Source organism: Oncorhynchus kisutch, linkage group LG17, assembly GCF_002021735.2.
Source record: "Oncorhynchus kisutch isolate 150728-3 linkage group LG17, Okis_V2, whole genome shotgun sequence".
In the NCBI taxonomy this organism is placed as follows: domain Eukaryota; kingdom Metazoa; phylum Chordata; class Actinopteri; order Salmoniformes; family Salmonidae; genus Oncorhynchus; species Oncorhynchus kisutch.
In genome coordinates, this window is record NC_034190.2 from 37498167 (window position 1) to 37517003 (window position 18837).

General features: G+C 42.0%; 1 protein-coding gene across 2 annotated transcripts in view; it reads left to right on the forward strand.

Moving 5' to 3' along the window:
- samd12 (sterile alpha motif domain containing 12) overlaps nucleotides 1-13685 on the forward strand; it is a 117957-nt gene extending 104272 nt beyond the window's left edge. For both annotated transcript variants that reach the window (XM_031793767.1, XM_020507135.2), the window contains exon 5: nucleotides 8933-13685. In XM_031793767.1, coding sequence (XP_031649627.1) covers nucleotides 8933-8955 — 23 coding nt within the window. In that variant the 3' untranslated portion in view covers nucleotides 8956-13685. The remainder of the gene's footprint in view (nucleotides 1-8932) is intronic.
- The last annotated feature ends 5152 nt before the right edge of the window (nucleotides 13686-18837 follow it).

The window sequence follows — 18837 nt, forward strand, 5'->3', positions numbered from 1 at the left end:
GTGTTTCCTAGGGGACCCTATCATCTTTGGCTACATTAAAAGTTTATTTGTGTATCCAACATATTCAAGCTTTGCCTATTCCTCTTTGATTTGCAAGATACTGTTGCACAAACATGCTGATTTAGACCTACACCATCAATGTATAGCTAGCTACATTTGCTCTTAGTACACTTATTAGCTAGCTAGCCAGCTAACTAGCGATTAGCATTAGAAGCTAACACGATTTAGCGGCAAACTAGTTTGCAGATTTAAGAAAAACAAGCTAATAGTGTAAATATAGAACGCTTGTGGATTTATATTAAGAAGCAAACCGGAAACATCATTGTCAACATTGTTGCATGTGCTGCATTGACCATGCAGACTGGACGCAAGTATCTCGTGGTCAAGCAACAACAGACGGACAAATGTTGGTTTGGCAGATGCCAGAAGAACGCTACCTGCCCCGATGCATATTGCCAACTGTAAAGTTTGGTGGATGAGAAATAATGGTCTGGGGCTATTTTTCATGGTTCGGGCTAGGCCCCTTAGTTCCAGTGAGGGTACATCTTAATGCTACAACTCTGTGCTTCCAACTTTGTGGCAACAGTTTGGGGAAGGCCCTTTCCTGTTTCACCATGACAATGCCCTCATACACAAAGTGATCCCCATACTGAAATGGTGTGGAAGAACTTGACTGGCCTGCACAGAGTGCCGTTCTCAACCCCATTGAACACCTTTGGGATGAATTGGAATGCTGACTGCGAACCAGATGTAATCGACCAGCATCCATGCCCGGCCTCACTAATGTTCTTATGGCTGAATGGAAGCAAATCCCCGCAGCAATGTTCCAACATCTAGTGGAAAGCCTTCCCAGAAGAGTGGAGGCTGTTATAGCAGCAAAGGGGGGCCAAGTCTATATTAATGCCCATGAATTTGGAATGAGATGTTCGACAAGCAGGTGTCCACATACTTTTGGTCATGTAGTGCACATCTTTTACACACACAAACACAAGCGTCAGCTCAGACAAATCCATCTCAGAGAGACCCAGCTCATGAGCTCCATCGGCTGCAGATTTGAATTTAGAATGGAAAATGAATGTGTTTATGCAACAACTCTAAGTGTATCGAACCGAATCTCATCGATTCATTCTCTAATCGCACCGAATCGTTTCCATCCAAAACGCATCGTTCCTGTATTGTGTCCGAGCACATGTATCTAGATGAGTATCAAATCATCTTGAAAGGGAAAGATGCAAACCGCATATCAGTATTGGCATCTTATTCTTCAGTAAATATTAGTGTCCTACGTAAATGTGATGGGTGTGGCAGCCTCTAGTTGAGGGCTTGTTTATTCTTGGTGGGATGGATGACAGACAAATTTCATTTTCCACCTGCAACCAAGCCCTGCACTTTCTTCATTGCTGTCAATGTAGAGAAAGATGCAGGAAAGGGCAGCAAAATCGTCATGGCCTCAGTGGTTAGTTCAGGATACTCTTCTTCACAGTAGGCCAGAAATCCACGAGACATTTGCTGGATTTTGATCTTCAGTGTCCTATTACAGGATAACTCCAACTCCTCTTCAGCCATTCCATAATGTCCGCTCTTAGATGTCATGGCGAGGGCAAACAGATCACGGACCCAGTCCCAATCATTTGTGTTTCTCTGTGAAGTATGAATTTATATACTCACTCCATGAAGCGTGATGATTGTCTCCCACTATGTTCACTGATGGAATGTTTGTGTCCAAAAACATGTCAGTAATCCCGTTCTGTAGCCTTGTTAGCCAAATTTCAATTTCCGTCCTGAAAGCATTGATCTTGCCTTGCACCTCCAGAATAGAGGCATAATCCCCTTGCATGGGATAAGTTAAATCTGTTCAAATCAGCGAGGTAGGCATGTTTAGCAATCCATTCTAAATTGGAGAAAAAAAATGCAAGTTTGTCCTCTTTCAGAAACTTGCACATCTGTGTGCGTAGGTCAAACACCTGCTGTAACACTTGTCTGCGGGAGAGCCACCGCAGCTCGGAGTGAAACCAGTGTCACGTTCCACGTCCATTTCTTTCCAATGATGTGCCAACAGACGTGACTACGGTGGCCTTGATTTCATGATTGCTAGCCAGGCCCGGAGAAATTAAAAGGAGCGAGATAACATTGACCTTGCATGAATGAAATGCATCCGTTGATTTGATTGACATGACTTTGTCAAATGAGTTATTTGAATAAACCAATCACAAGCACAATACAAGACAGGCGTGTGGGCTTTGCCTGTGAGATGCTTGATCAGTGCACAATTCAATAATTTTTGGCAGACCCCAGGCTATCAACTTAGTCCACGGATCCCTTGGCCAAAATGTGTTTAATATGTAGGTAATATTCAATAAAAAAAATATACCTTGTTTGCCACAAGTGTTTCCATTATTTTGGTTGGTTACCTGTATGTTTATATCCCACTTTGCTGCCATGCACACACCCTCCCCTCGCCCCAAACGCCCAGTCAGTCCCAGATTCCCCAAAACAAAATCTTTCTCCTAATCCTAATTACAAACATTGACAGTTTGAGTACTAGTGGGGGTTTGCAGTTGCAGGAAGAACTGTGACAAACAAAAACCTGTGTGACATGTCATAACAAAGACCGAACGACTCCCTCCGCATAAAACATTGACAGTTTGAGTACTAGTGGGGGTTTGCAGTTGCAGGAAGAAATGCGACAAACAAAAACCTGTGTGACATATCATAACAAAGACCCAAATAAGACTTATTTACTTAACCTCACTTGGTTATGCTGATGAGCAAGAGTTTTTCTGTTTCGTAGAGGGAAAAAACATCAGTCTTTGTTTATGTTGTGATATCAGGGCAGGGGAAAAGGGAACTCACGAACAGCCCGAGAACAGGATGACCTATTTTGAAGGCACACTGTGGAACAAGGCTTTGCTAAAACCCTATCTGTGAGCTATAAGTATCTAAACAATATCCTCCTTTGTGTGTGTGTGAGCAAATGCTGCTGCAGTAATGAGTATGTAGACCAACCAGATAGTAGAAATACATTCACTGATCATTTGCTTGCTTAAAGCACATCAGACGAAGGCATCACACTGCACTGGCATTCCGTTTCAGGCCTGGTTAGACTATCTTCCAAGTGTGAAGGTCTCATAGACCAAGTCAACGTAATGTCCGTCACCAAAACAACAGCCTTTCTGAGATGGCATAAAACCCGAAACAGAGGGAAAAGAGCCAGTCAAACACCAGATCTCACACACACACAAAAATGGATACCATCCAATCACAAATGAGACCACACCTAGGGCTGTTGCGGTGAGCATATTATTGCCACACCAGCGGTCAAGAGTCAAATTATATGTGACGTTAATTAGGCTTCTCCAAGCTCTGATACTGCTGATGTTCATTAGTAGCCTACCAAACTTGCTAACTGCCTGGTACTCAGCACTCTATTGTCCCTCTAATCACTCTGACATCAATGCAAATGTAATTGAAAATCTAATCGAACACTTCATGAGAGCCCATGAGCTCATGTTGGGCAACATGTCAGACCTCTAATGCAAAGAAAATAAATTCATAGAGACAAATCTACCTGATTCCAGCCTTGCTGAAGCACCCCTAGATCATCACCGATCCTTCACCAAATGTACAAAAAAACACACACACAAAAAAAAACATTGAGTTAATAAAGCCGCAAACAAACATGGTCTCATTTTTGCTTCCTTTGAGTAAGGCAGCTCCAAAATGCAGGTGTTTCAGCCTAGCTCAGTGCTTTCTGTGGTGGTGGGGCAGCAAGCGGAAAATATGGAGAGTAAGGGTTGGTAATGTTCTCTAGTTGCGCCGTGACTGGCTCAGTGTTCTGTCACTCATGGGGACACCTCCAAGTCTAAGGGTAGAGCTCGAAAATTCAAGCCCCCTGGGTGCTGCCATAGAGTTACATTAGAAATGCCCGTCCAAGAAGGCTCAAGGTAATTGGCCACAGATAAAATGTCAAATCACATTATATATACAGTAGCTTTGATTGGACTGATCATGTCAACATCATCCTTTCAAAATCTTAGCTAGCATTCATCAATCATGAATCAAGTCGACAATATACTGGCAAATCGTTTTTTAATCCTTGTCATATGAAGAGAAATAATGTTGAGAAATTATAGATAAACATATCTCATATCTCATAGCTCATGGACATAAACATTACACAAGTTTGAAATTGCAAATTCAATGAGTGGTTTGGAAGGAATCAGTGACAGTGGCTAACTGCAATCATTGCAAAGCAATCACTAGCCTGTTATTCAGTGGAGTGACTGTGTGGTCTCAAGTCTGGGTTTAATGGTCTCTTTTCCAAGTTTAAAAGGATAAACATTCAACATTGGCCATGCTGTCAATGAAGCATGATTTGTACTCAACTTAACTCGTAACAGGGAAATCTGACTTCAGTGAGTTCAAGACAACTGGGAACTCTGGGGGAAATGTTTTGAAAGGTCATCCAACATTTTCCCCTCTTGATTTTGCCTACTGTTCTGACTTGGTGGTGCACATGTAGCCTATAACCTGTTTTAGAGAAATGTAATCATTGCATATTGTATTTTTTTTTCTTCAAGTCATTAGTCACATCATGCAGCCTTACAATGTATTAAAAATCAAAACATAGCCCAACATTTGTAGAAAAACTAAAGTTACATAAATAACTCTAAATTAAGCATACAGGAGTACCTATTTTCTTAGTTAACCGCTCAACGCAGAATAGTGCATGTGCGCACTCCCTCAAATCGTTTGTAGAAAATATCCTTTCTATTTTATTCCGCTTGTTCAATTCTTATACTATAAAATATAAAATGCCACAGAATTCCAAGAAAATCTTCTCTGCTGAATGAACTAGTGTAGCCCACAGCTATTTGGCATGACCAGGACTGGTGGTGGGAAAAGTATCCAAATGTCATACTTGAGTAAAAGTATAGATACCTTTTAATAGAAAGTTACTCAAGTAACAGTGGAAGTCACCCAGTAAAATACTACTTGAGTAAAAGTCTAAAAGTATTTGGTTCTAAATATACTTAAGTATCAAAGTAAAAGTATAAACATTTCAAATTAATTATATTAAGCAAAACAGACGGCACCATTTTCTTGTTTTTAAAATGTACGGATAGCCAGGGGCACACCCCGACACTCAGACATAATTTACAAAAGATTTGTGTCTAGTTAGTCCGCCAGATCAGAGGCAGTATGGATGACCAGGGATGTTCTCTTGATAAGTGTGTGAATTGGACAATTTTCCTGTCCTGTTAAGCATTTAAAATGTACGTTTGGATGTCATGGAAAATGTTGGGAGTAAAAAGTACATAATTTTTCTTTCGGAATGTAGGGAAGTAAAAGTTGCCCAAAATAGAAATAGTAAAGTACAGATACCCCCAAAAACAACTTAAGTAGTACTTTAAAGTATTTTTACTTAAGTATGTTACACCCCTGATAAGGACAACTCAGAGTATGTGATTCTGAAATGAAATGGACTACATTTTCTTCATATAATGTTTCTTTAGACCTGTCTAAAATAATGGATTTCTTGTAAAGGTGTAGGCTATATTACATGGATTTGAGACTTTTTCAAATGTAGATGTTCCAAAGGTCTGCGTCAGTGGCTTTTAGACTGTGTGGATGCCCGGAGATGCTAAATGTGTTTACAGTCAATTACCGTATTGCTTGACAATCACCAGCTGACCAACATTTTGTGACTACCACACCCCCAAAAACTCGAAACGCTCCAATCACAAACCCCCGTCCCGTTTAGGTACCCCTCAAGAAAGGCTTGACTATAGCCCAGATCAGGCACTTCAAAGCTGGCTTGACGATTAGCTGGGTACTGTGTTACTCTCCAGGCGTACACTTTCTCACACCGAGTACCACAGAGGCAGAACAGAGGTGAGGAGAGAGAGAGCGACAGACACAAAGAGGGAGCGCGAGAGAGAGAGATACAAAGGTAGATGCAGACACTCAGAGGTGTGCGTGCTCTGATTAAATAATGAGAGATGAGGCCTGATTTATTAATGCATAGAGATAGATAAATGGAGAGCTGGAGAAAACAGATTAAGCCCCCCCCCCCACCTCCTCTCTTCATTCAGAGCTTTCGAGAATTCCGACCTGTGAGTACCTGTTTCAGAGGCTGCTGCTCATATCTTAATACTGGGTGAATCACATTAATAATTTAGCCCAGTGGCAAGGGAGCCACCACCGGCTAGAGAGGGACTGAGAGAAGAGTGACTGAAGCGACTAGAGGGAGAGAAGGCCAATATACACTCTGTCGTTGGGTTCTACTGTATGTGTAAATTACATTAATAATCAACACCTTCAACCTTTGTTTGGGCGGTGAACGGCAGGAGTGGGTCATGTAATTGGTTAGTTTAATAACTGGGCGTGGTGCATTGCTCTTTTTTTGTCTCACACACACACACACACACACTAATCGCACACAGGCATAGCCGCATACACACATTCACTCACAAAACATAGGCGACACACTCACCCATACGCACACACACTGCACTGGCACACTGACACACTCGTACACAAATACAAATCACTCGCGCACACAAACTAGGCTACACAGACACTCACATGGCTGTGTTCATGCCCTGTCATGTTTAATTTTGGTTGGTAGAGTGTAGTAATCGGAGAAAAGAATAGAATTGAGTCAATCTGAGTTCACTGGGTGTTCTGAGGGCTCTTAAAAGGGCACGGTAGAATTGTACTCGCTTTTATTCACCATTTCATATTATAGCTCCTAACTAAGGCAGTTTGAAGGTTATTTTTTCAATGATGTGCGGGGCCCAAAATTCTTTTTTAAATAACTGTCTTATATTGCCTGTGAATCAGTTTTTATTTAATTTTTTTGATTATCATCCTTAATTAATTTTACCGGGGAAATCACTTTGAGATTGACGGCTCTTTTTCAAGTGAGTCCTGGCCAAGAAAGCAAGAGTTGAGAACAAGATAATAGCTGATAGATTTATAATACGAAAGGTGTATATAACAACGGGAACAGGGCAACCAGTCGTAGCATGCAGTTTGTGTGTGCAGTATGCATTTGTTCTGTTGATTTCTGTACCAGGCAAAGAAAAAGGGAATTCTTGACATTGACATCAATTGAAAATACAATATTTGTCATTGACTTGAACCTTGAGGCCTGTTCTCGATTCTCTGCTGCCACCTTTATAACGTGGGTACATGTATTATAGAGAAGAATGTGTGTGTGGAGGGATTGGGTTGGGGTGGGGGCTGTGTCAAATAAAATCACATTTATTGGTCACATACACGCGTTATTGCGGGTGTAGCGAAGTGCTTGTGTTTCTAGCTCCGACAGTGCAGTCATATCTTATCAATTTCACAACATTTATCCAATACAAACACTTCTAAGTAAAGGAATGGAATTAAGAATATATAAATATTTGGACGAGCAAAGTCAGAGCGGCATAGACTAAGATACAGTAGAATAATAGAATACAGTATATACATATGAGATGAGTAGTGCAAGATACGTAACATTATTAAAGTGACTAGTGTTCCATTTATTAAAGTGTCCAGTCTATGTATATAGGCAGCAGCCTCTTATATGCTAGTGATGGCTATTTAACAGTCTGATGGTCTTGAGATAGAAGCCGTTTTTTAATCTCTGTGTTTGTGCGTGTATATATGTGGTTGTGCATGTATGAAAAACACCTTGACGTGTGTGTGTGTGTGTGTGTGTGTGTGTGTGTGTGTGTGTGTGTGTGTGTGTGTGTGTGTGTGTGTGTGTGTGTGTGTGGTATATGCATGACGGAGAAAGAGGGGGGGAAACCTTGACTATTTTCTGCACTATAAAGTGCGGTGTGTATTAGGAGAGAGACTATGGCAGGCTGTCTGCTCGTCAAGGGTATCCATGACAGTAATGAATTTCAGACTATCACTACCACTATCACTCTCTCTCTCTTCCTCACACACTCACAGCCCTCTACCTCCCTTTTGTATCTATGTGTGTGTGGTCTGACACGTGCTTGTATACAGACAGTTACTGAAGACATGGACTGATGTGTTTGTCAATGATGATTTTCATATGGATGGATGCATTACCGGAGCGCCAAGTCCAGGACCAAAAGGCTCCTTAACAGCTTCTACCCCCCCAAGCCATAAGGCCGCTGAACAGCTAAACTAATCAAATGACTATTTACGTTAACGCCCCCCAACTTTATGTTGAGGTATGTTGTTTGATACACAGCCACATAGCCTATATGGTAAATACAGCGTCGGCTCTTGCTTTTCATTTCAATCTGAAAATGGTGTATTCACAGTGTGACACTCTTTCAGAGACGACTTCAGGCTCATCAAAGAGGCATTGGCATGTGTCACCCGTGCTGTGTCACTGTCGTCGCCGAGCTTTAAATGTCAATTGTCTCCCCTGATCCGCCTGACTCGTTCTTGTGCGTGTGCTTTTTCTCTCCCACACACACACACACACACACACACACACACACACACACACACACATACATAGACACAGACCAGCTCTCCACCTATTTGTGTTCCTTGGAGTGCAATGCTGCGCCACAGTATTGATCACCTGCTGCTTCTGCCCTTTTTATAATTATGTCTCCACTCTTTTTACTCTTCCCTTTCTCCTTTATCCTCTCTGTCGCTCGTCTCCTTCTCTCTCCTCTTTTGTTAATTCCCTTTCCCCTGATCCATGTTTATGCCTCCCTGTGCCCCGTGCTTATCACACTCCTTTTTCTGTTTCATCTCCACTTTCCTCCTCATGTACATCATTTAACTCTGTTCATTTGGCTCCCCCCTTCTTTTTTGCTCCCTATTTCATTTTTTTTGTTTAATTCCTAATCATCATTCTTTCTGTTTATCCATTTCTCACTTCCACCTTTGTTCTCCTTCCTCTCGCTCCCCCCCCCCCCTCTCTCTCTCTCCTTGTCTGCAGCCTCTCTGGAGTGTTCTCCGTAGCCCGGGCGTTCCAGGACACCAGCTGCCAAAAGGACCCAGTCTCCCTCGGACCTCCTACATCTGACCCCCTCCCACCACCAATCAGAGCCGGCCTGACCCCAACCTTAATCCTAACGCCAAGCTTAACCCCATGCTTAGTCCCAAAACCTCAAACCTTCACACAAGTAAATTCATTGGCTTGTCCAGTGACTTATCATAGACATTCTATCACTTTCTTGCCTTTAATAAAGCATTCCCACTACATTTGTCCCTATGCCACCCCAACTCTCCTACCCCTTTCTGAAGCACCACTAGCCCAGGACATTCTGAGAACAAGCATCAAGAGCTGGACAACTTATCAACCCTCAAACCGACGATCCAACCACAAAGACTGCGGAGAACAACAATAAAACACACATGTCAAATATGGCATCAACTTGAAAAAAACTTCTATGTTAATTCCTCCATGGCCGTCCTATGTGAATACAACCCCCAGGATACACCACTGAGCCGGTGTGTAACATTCTGTTGACTTCTAATGGTGACTTTATAGACATATTGGGTACACCAGCCTTTCGCTCTTACCCTCCGTCTTCTTTCTCTCGGTCTCTCTCGCGCTCTGTCCTCACTGACTATGTCGGCGCAGCGAGAGGGTGACACATTTTGCACTTCTATATGTTCCCTTTCTCCTTCACTCTCTCTCCCTCTTTTTTCCGACTATTGTCTGCATTGATTCTGTGCATTGTCAGTATCTGGGCTTGCCTGGCGAAAATATTGTCTCGGTTGTCCTATCTGTGTCCTCTGCCCTGCTCCACTCTCTCCCTCCCTCACTTTGTGGGTCGCTCCCTCAGCGAACTTCACTGCGAATACATCCAGGTGTGGCATGAAGAGAGACAACCAGGTGAAAAGTAAATGACTGATAACCTACATGGGACAATTGGTGGGTTGAGAGATGTGGTTGAGAGAGAACCAGGCAAGTGCTTCTCTACTGATGAAGAGAACATAAAGAAGAAAAAGATCACACTGAAGACTCCCCCCCCCCCCCCCCCCTCTCCATTTTAAATATGAGCTGTATTGAAAATAGAGTAGAAAGGAAAATGTGCAAAAAAACATGTACCATGTGCAAAACACATGTACCATGTGCAAAAACATGTACCGTGTGCAAAAAACGTGTACCATGTGCAAAAAACATGTACTGTGTGAAAAAAAACATGTACCGTGTGCAAAAAAACATGTACCATGTGCAAAAAAAAACCGTGTACCGTGTGCAAAAAAACATGTACCTTGTGCAAACAACATGTACCATGTGCAAAAAAACTAACCATCCAATGTCTGCCAAGTCTATCAGAGACATGCCATTTATCTCCCTCATTGTTTTATGACAAACTAACTCTTTGCTGTAACTGTTAATGTGAAATGGCCATTCACTGTTAATATAAAGGCCTTTTACTGTACTTAGAAGCACATGGAACTGTCATGCCAACAATCCCGTCAATTGCTTGGGCCATCGTCCACTATATGTGTGTTTTCAAACCCTGTAGCCAGTATGCTGGAGTGATTCCTATTACCCATGTATCACTACCACTGTAGCATGACCTATTGTCACCATCACAACAACTTTCTCTCTGTGAATAGGAATAAATGGGGATCCCCCCCAAAATAAATGGTTGTCAAGAAATGGAAGTAGGGGAATTCCAACCCTGGAGAAAGCCATTGGTTTAGCTGAATTTAATTGCAACAATGGGTCTTGTGTTACGAGTGTCCATTGTTTGGATTGAAGCTTGGCTTATGCTGTGTAGTTGGTGGTTGGCCCATTAGTAGCACATTTAATAGTATTGATTAAACCTTCAGGACTGTGTAGACCTACAGGCCTGGAATAGCCCATCCCTGACATTGGAGAGGTAAGGAATGCTGATACTTAGTCACATGGGATGAAGTCGTTCTTAGCTAAACACAAGTGGCTATTTCATGCTTCGGTGGAGATCTGGTGTCAGTATCTCTCTTGGCTAGTGGGGGCTGCCTGCCCTGCCTGCTGCCAGTTGGGGGACCTGGCACCTTCTTTTCACATCATCTGGATGTCGATAGCCGAACTGGGAGAAGTAGTCTACAGTATTAACCCAAGGCGGTGTTTGGATAAAGAAAAAAAAAAATGGAACTGTAACATGGGCTGCTCCTTCCTGCCAACTATAACTGGGCTGTAAATGAGATATTTAGTAAAGGAAGTATTATGACTTTGTGTATGGTAACTCACCATGTGACTTTCAGGGCATTTCAAACCTGGGTCCTGTTCATTAGGGCACACCGGAACCAAAAGTTTTGCGACGGAAAACCAGACCGAGCGTTTCTTATTGGACAAGTCCAGGTAGTCCCATGTTTGAACCCATTTTCTCCCGTTTGGTGCCTAATGCACATGACCATGCCAGCTCTGCCAAGGTGCCCGAGGACTTGCCTGAACTGGCTATTTCCACAATCCCCTGATACATTTTTTACGCTTTTGGAATTTATTCATTGGCACTTTACTAGTGCACTGTTACTCAAGAGAAACCTTACTTTCTTATTGCACAAGACAAACCTTAGTACATCACCCACACATACATGCAAATGGAAGAAGACTTACAAGGAATTATGTGACTACACAGTCAGACATTACATTCACAGGTAAATATAAATACATATGCCTATATTATGCAAACACACATACACATTAACACACTTAAACTAATACAACTGTTAAAGGGATAGTTTGGGATTATGTTTCCGAGTCCACTATAAAAGAAGTTAGCATTGGCTCGTGAAACTACCTAGCTTAGGGCAAAGACTAGAACCTATCCCTTTAGTTTTTCTCAATCGCGTATAAGCAGTTTTTGTGTCTGTGTTGGAACATCTATAGCAGAAAACCGCAATGATGAAATGCTCAAATACATTTACAGAACTTCTGGTCATATCTTAGATCACCATTTGCAAAACGCTTAATTAAAATGTCATCAGTGACTACAAAATGTACTGTTGCGTGTTCTGTTCACATAATATAACACAATTACGGCCCTGCTACACTATAGCCATCGGGCGTCTGGCGTTGCCATCAGCTGTTGAGAAAAGGCTTCCTTTGAAATCGAAGAAAGCTGCTTCACTGTCAGTGTTGCATCACGTCCAATGGCAGCAGCGTCCAAGCTCAAGAATCGCCATGGTGAAATTGTTGATGGCTGATGCGCGAGTTCATACTATCTTGTGAATTGAAATAATGAGAAATAAAGTTGCTTTTGGTTGCATATGGCTTTGACTACACCACGGGTTATTTTACGTTCACAATGTAAACAAAAGAAACTTCCGTAATTAGAGAACAGAGAATCATTTAATACAACTAATAGGAACAGCTTAATCAGTACTTCTGAAAAACTGGACAAAAGATATTGTACTTAGGCATAATTGATGAATACGGAACTGTACATTTGTGGAAAATAGAATGAAGACGCTCTCAAAACAACGCGCTATGTGACGCAACGCTGGTGGCATAGCAACGAAAAGCTTAAAATGGAGCTGTAGTGTTATTTGTTTTTACCAGGAGAGAACTTTGTGCGATTGTGTTCACTGTTAACGGCAATCCGTATACTGCACACAATTCTAAATCACCCCATCAGTGTCATATTATGTAGCCCTAAAATATATGGAAAGGTCTAGATGACTGTTGGGACTGTCTAGTTGTTATGACATTATTTTTGACAATATTGCAGACATTCAGAGATGCACATAATTAAGTAATCATGCGGCCTATTCATATCAGTTGTGTTCCTCCACCTTACCATATTTCTATTGCGTATGGTTTTTCTGTGAACCAATGGAAAGTCTACAGAACAATGAACAAACCAGCCTTTGTAATTGAGTACATGGAATTGGATTGTGATGATACTGATGAATGAATCGTGTGCACACAGTGCTTTTTTTTATCAGGACTATTTGATGAGTATGAAATTGTTTGGTAAAATATGCATAAAAGGACAGGAATTGCCCATAACTCTGCACCTTTGGATAGTTGTACTTCTACTTTTGATCATCATGATTTTGTGACTGTAAATAAAATGTATTGATCTACTGGGATTTGTAAAAGCCAGACTAACTTCCTGTTTTGTCTGCTCGGACTCAAAAGAGAAGTTTGGTTGCGTTCATCTTTCTGTAGGTAGTGGTGTTCTTTTGATGAATCTATTAGCAATGTTGATGGTAGGCTGTAATATCATTTTGATGAATGTATTTTATGTTTTGAGAAGGCAACTACATTTTTGAAAAGGCATTTGACTCTTTTCCAAAAGTGCACGGAGTTCTGTGTCTGGTGAACACTGTTTTGAACATTGTTCCAAAAAATGCTTGAAATCGATTGAGAAAAACGAATGTATGATTTTTGGCCAGTTTGACAGCATGTTTTTTTTTTACTTTCTGGTGTTTTTTTTGTATCAAACAGGCATGCAGACCAGGTCTTCAGCCCCCCCCCCCCCCCCCCCCCACACACACACACAATCTACATATAGGGTGCCTAATCATGGATATCAATGAAATATTATAAATATCTTAATAAATCTATTAACCTGTATAATGTAGTGTACATTACTGAGCATACCTCACTGCATATTGTTTTTTTTACATATACCACATTTTCTTTACACACTGTATTGTGTTATGTGTAGACTAATACAGCAGACAGGGACTGAATACCTTTCTTCAGTGCTGAATAAAGAGTGAATACACAGATCCTGAAGATAGATGATGTATCAGTGGTACTGTGGTTAAACAATACTATAGCATGTAGACAATCTCTCCTGGTTATCACGCTCCAGCCTCCGTACTTCCTCTGGGTCCTGGATGAATGGAAATGACTGAGAACAAATCTGCTCACACACACACACACACACACACGAGAGCAGCTTCACACAAAAATGCCGGTGGTGAAAGCAGCGCCGTGGAGCAGCGCGCTGGTGTCAATACTAAAACTCACTTACCCTGGGCCATGCAGCGGAAAGGGGGAGGAGTGAGAGATGACAGTAAATCACTAGGGCCCACAAGACATGCAGGAGACACTCAGCGTGTTAGGCTGTTTAGATTAAATCTGCCCGGTTTTCTCTCTCTCACTATCTCTCTCTGTCTCTTTTCCTGTCTCTCTCTCTCTCTCCAAGCAATCCAATTATATCCATCGCTTCTGCTGTCCCTCTACACATCTCTGAGTCAGGGCCGAGATAGAAAGATGGACACAATCTTTTTAATCTGTCTCCCTCTCCTCTCATTTCTTCCCTTTGCTCTATTGAACACTTGTTCTCTCGTTACCGTACCTCTTTTCCCCCTCCAACCTCTTTTGTATCTCTGCTCTCTCTCTCTCTCTCTCTCTCTCTCTCTCTCTCTCTCTCTCTCTCCTCTCTGCATCCCCTCTTTCAGGCGTGTTGAACACAGAGGCTGTTCTATGATTTAAACATGTTGGACACTAAGCTGCTCATCCCCTTTGGCGTGTCAAACGAAACATTAGAACACAGGGGTGCTCTGGCCACAGCGGAGAGTGAAAGATATACAGTGGGGCAAAAAAGTATTTAGTCAGCCACCAATTGTGCAAGTTCTCCTACTTAAAAAGATGAGAGAGGCCTGTAATTTTCATCATAGGTACACTTCAACTATGACAGACAAAATGAGAAAAAAAATCCAGAAAATCACATTGTAGGATTTTTTATGAATTTATTTGCAAATTATGGTGGAAAATAAGTATTTGGTCACCTATAAACAAGCAAGATTTCTGGCTCTCACAGACCTGTAACTTCTTCTTTAAGAGGCTCCTCTGTCCTCCACTCGTTACCTGTATTAATGGCACCTGTTTGAACTTGTTATCAGTATAAAAGACACCTGTCCACAACCTCAAACAGTCACACTCCAAACTCCACTATGGCCAAGACCAAAGAGCTGTCAAAGAAAATAACAATTAAAGAGCAACAATAAAATAACAGTAGCTTGCCTATATACAGGGGGGACCGGTACAGAGGTTAGTCGAGGTAATTGAGGTAATATGTACATGTAGGTAGAGAAATATCTATCCTATCCATCCATGGCTGCTAGTCTCAGTTTCAGTCCAATCATCACTCCAGGTGGTGTGTGTCAAATGACCCACTTCAGCAGCCAAGGGTTAAGCCTCTTTCCACCATCAGTTATTACAGCAGGATCTTGATCAAATTTGCACCAATCCACTCACACACACACACACACACCCTTCACCTGGTTGAGCTCACTTTAAACCACTTCTCGTGTTTATCTCCTCTGCTCAGGGCCTGTGTGAGCACTTCAGAGGAACCACAACATTGCTCCTAATGAATCAGTACTGACTGTGTCGAGCCTCTCTCTCTTCTCGCTCTCTCTTTATCACTGACAGGCTTCCCTGTGCCTGGGGAATTACAAGTAACTTTTCTGATAGGAAACCCTAGACTGACTTGATGGATTCCACACTGATGGATTCCGACAGAGCGTGGCCCTTTTTCAACGTCCGCGGCAGCGGGAAAGGTTTTTCTGGTCAGCTTCCCGTTTCAGGGGGCGTTCTGAAAGCCGAACGATTGACGGGTGTAACGGTAAAGCCCAGGCGACTTTCCCATTGTCTCTCGCAGCTGCGTCCTGCCTGCCACCTTTCGACATCAAGGGGAGAGTCAGTGTTATTAGCCTACCGCTGCGTTTGAGTGTCAGGGAGAGTCAATTATGTCAATGACAAGGAGGGAGAAGAAAAAAAAGAGAGCAGCACGGTAAAAGCTTTCTTTCTTCCTAGAGGCTGTGTTTGTATGTTCATGTGATTCTGAGAGCGCGTATGTGTGCGTATGTGTGTGTGTGTGTGTGAATGTGTCCCACGCCACTGTTAATGTGCTGGAGTATGCCAGAAACAATCATTCCCCCTACCAACAACACCTCTCTCCTCCCCCCACCTTCAATAGCTAGTGGAACAGGCCAAATCCAGCACAGTGGGGAACGGGAACCTGGGGGCATCCAGCCTGCAGGTGCCACTGAGGATGAAGAGGTGCCGTGAGCATGCTCAGCCCTAATGATATCCGCCGGCACTTTCTCCCCCCCCCCCCCCCGTCCCCGTCCCCGTCCCCGTCCCTCGGTGAAGAGTCCTGGACCCTGGAGTCTCTGTCACTACCTCCTAATGAGGCACAGAGCTTGGCACAAAATGGGCTCTCAATTTCCCTCACACTTCCCACTACTGGGTCGAGTTCAGGGAACTAGGGGACTGGCAATACTTACTCCCTGATGATGTTTAAAGGCGGAGTTGTGAGATGATGTAACATGTAGCCTTTGGTGGGTAATCCTCAATCTTCTCGCATTTCATTTCCCTTGGAAAGTACAGGACCCTGAGGGGGCAAAACATTGAGCTTTGATGACCCCTTTCATCTACTATGTATGAGTCAATATTAATTTAAACTGCATTTGAGTCCCATTTCCCACCTGGATGAGTGTTATTTTATGTCAGTGTTTTTCCACATTAATCGTTTACCTTCACAGTCCTCTTCCAGTGATAAAATTCCCCCAAATTTTCATTGGTTCAGGAAAATCATGTTCATTATTTGTTCTTCCAGGTCCAAGGCCAATAGAGGACACCAACAAAACTTCCCCTTGGGCACTAAGCAACTGGGGAATATGAAACCATAATCGTCTTGTTGTGTAATATGTTGGGTCCTGGTAATTTTGTACAAATGGGCAAGCTTGCTTTTCCTTATTTTTTGTTTGTTTTTATTTTTTTATTTTTTTACTCCAAATACATATACGAAAAACAACTTACAGACACACAAACAATGACTATATCTCATATGCCCAGACCCACATAACCACACCCCCATCCCTAGTGACTGCATTATTGGTTGCCACTTGGCCCTAAACAAATTGGCACAATTTATCTCGGCCGCCCATGCTATTTCAATATATAAACAATAAATCATTTGATTTTTCCATTGTGTTGATGACGGTGGATTCATTGATTTCCACGTTTTTAGTATGAGTTTTTTCAAGATAAGTGATCAAAACAAATAAAGCTTTATTGATACAGCACATTTCAGACATGGGGGTAAAAAAAAAAAAAAAATTTAAACTGTGAAAATAAAAGCTGAAATATTTACCACACAACAGACAAAATATTTTTTTAAACTAAAGAATGACTTCTTTACTGAATGACTAACAAGCACCCCAAGGAAAATCAAAACTAAAAAGATCTCTTTTAAATATGTCCACAGTTCCCGGGACCCTTCAGGTTCTCTGGCAGGCTATTCCAGAGGCTGGGAGCATAATAACTAAAGGCTGCTTCTCCATGACTCTTGGTCCTGGGCTTTGGGATAGTTAAAAGGCCCGTGCCAGAGAACCTGAGGGACCTACTGGGTACATAACTTAAAAGAATGTCCGACATGTATTGGGGTGCACAATCATGGATTGGTTTCAAAACCAATAGAAGAATCTTAAAATGTATTCTAAAACTCACAAGCAGACAGTGCTTTAAATCCGGTGTAATGTGTGCTCTCCATCTGGCCTTGGTCAATACCCATGCTGCAGCATTCTGTATGTTTTGCAGTTGACCAATGGCTTTCTTGGGTAGACCAAACAGGAGAGCATTACAGGATGAGCATTACATGGAGGAGTCTCTCTGTATCAGACTGAAAGAAAAACGGCCACAATTGGCAATGTTCCTCAGGTGGTAAAAAAGCTATTTTGGTTACATTCCTAATGTGTGATTCGAAATTGAGTTCAGAATCTAAAATAAAACACCAGGTAAAAAAAATAGGTGTAGTCTTCATTGCCTGTTAATTAAAATGTGCAGCTAGATTCTCTCTCTGTGTTTTGGCTCCAACAATAAGTAACTCTATCTTGTTTTGATTTAGCTGGAGGAAGTTGTGAGCCATCCAAGTATTGAAATCACTATTACAGTTTAATCATTTATCCGTGGAGCTAAAATCCTCTGGTGACACAGGAATTCAAAGTTGTGTATCGTTTGCGTAGCAGTGAAAGTCAATACTGTGCTTTCTGATAACTCTGCCAAGGGGTAACATATATACAGTGCATTCGGAAAGTATTCAGACCCCTAATGTTACATTACAATCTTATTCTAAAATGGATTAAATGAAAAATGTTCCTCATCAATCTACACACAATACCCCATAATGACAAAGCGAAAACAGATTTTTAGAAACGTATTACGAATAAAAAACAAATACCTTATTTACATAAGTAGTCAGACCCTTTGCTTTAAGACTTTAAATTGAGCTCAAGTGCATCCTGAATTCCATTGATCATACTTGAGGTGTTTCGACAACTTCATTGGAGTCCCCTATGCTAAAGTCAATTGATTGGACATGATTTGGAAAGGGGCACACCTGTCTATATAAGGTCCCACAGTTGACAGTGCATGTCAGAGCAAAAACCAAGCAATGAGGTCGAAGGGATTGTCCGTAGAGCTCCGAGACAGGATTGTGTTGCCGCACAGACCTGGGGAAGGATACCAAAACATTTCTGCAGCATTGAAGGTCCCCAAGATCACAGTGGCATCCATCATTCTTAAACGTCGGTGTTCCTCAAGGCTCCGTTTTAGGACCTCTATTGTTTTCACTATATATTTTACCTCTTGGTGATGTCAGCCGGAAGCATAAGGTTAACTTTCACACAGCTGTACATTTCGATGAAACATGGTGAAGCCCCAAAATTGCCCTCCCTGGAAGCCTGTGTTTCAGACATAAGGAAGTGGATGGTGGAAATGTTTCTACTTTTAAACTTGGACAAAACAGAGATGCTAGTTTTAGGTCCCAAGAAACAAAGAGATCTTCTGTTGAATCTGACAATTAATCTTAATGGTTGTACAGTCATCTCAAATAAAACTGTGAAAGACCTCGGCATTACCCTGGACCCCGATGTCTC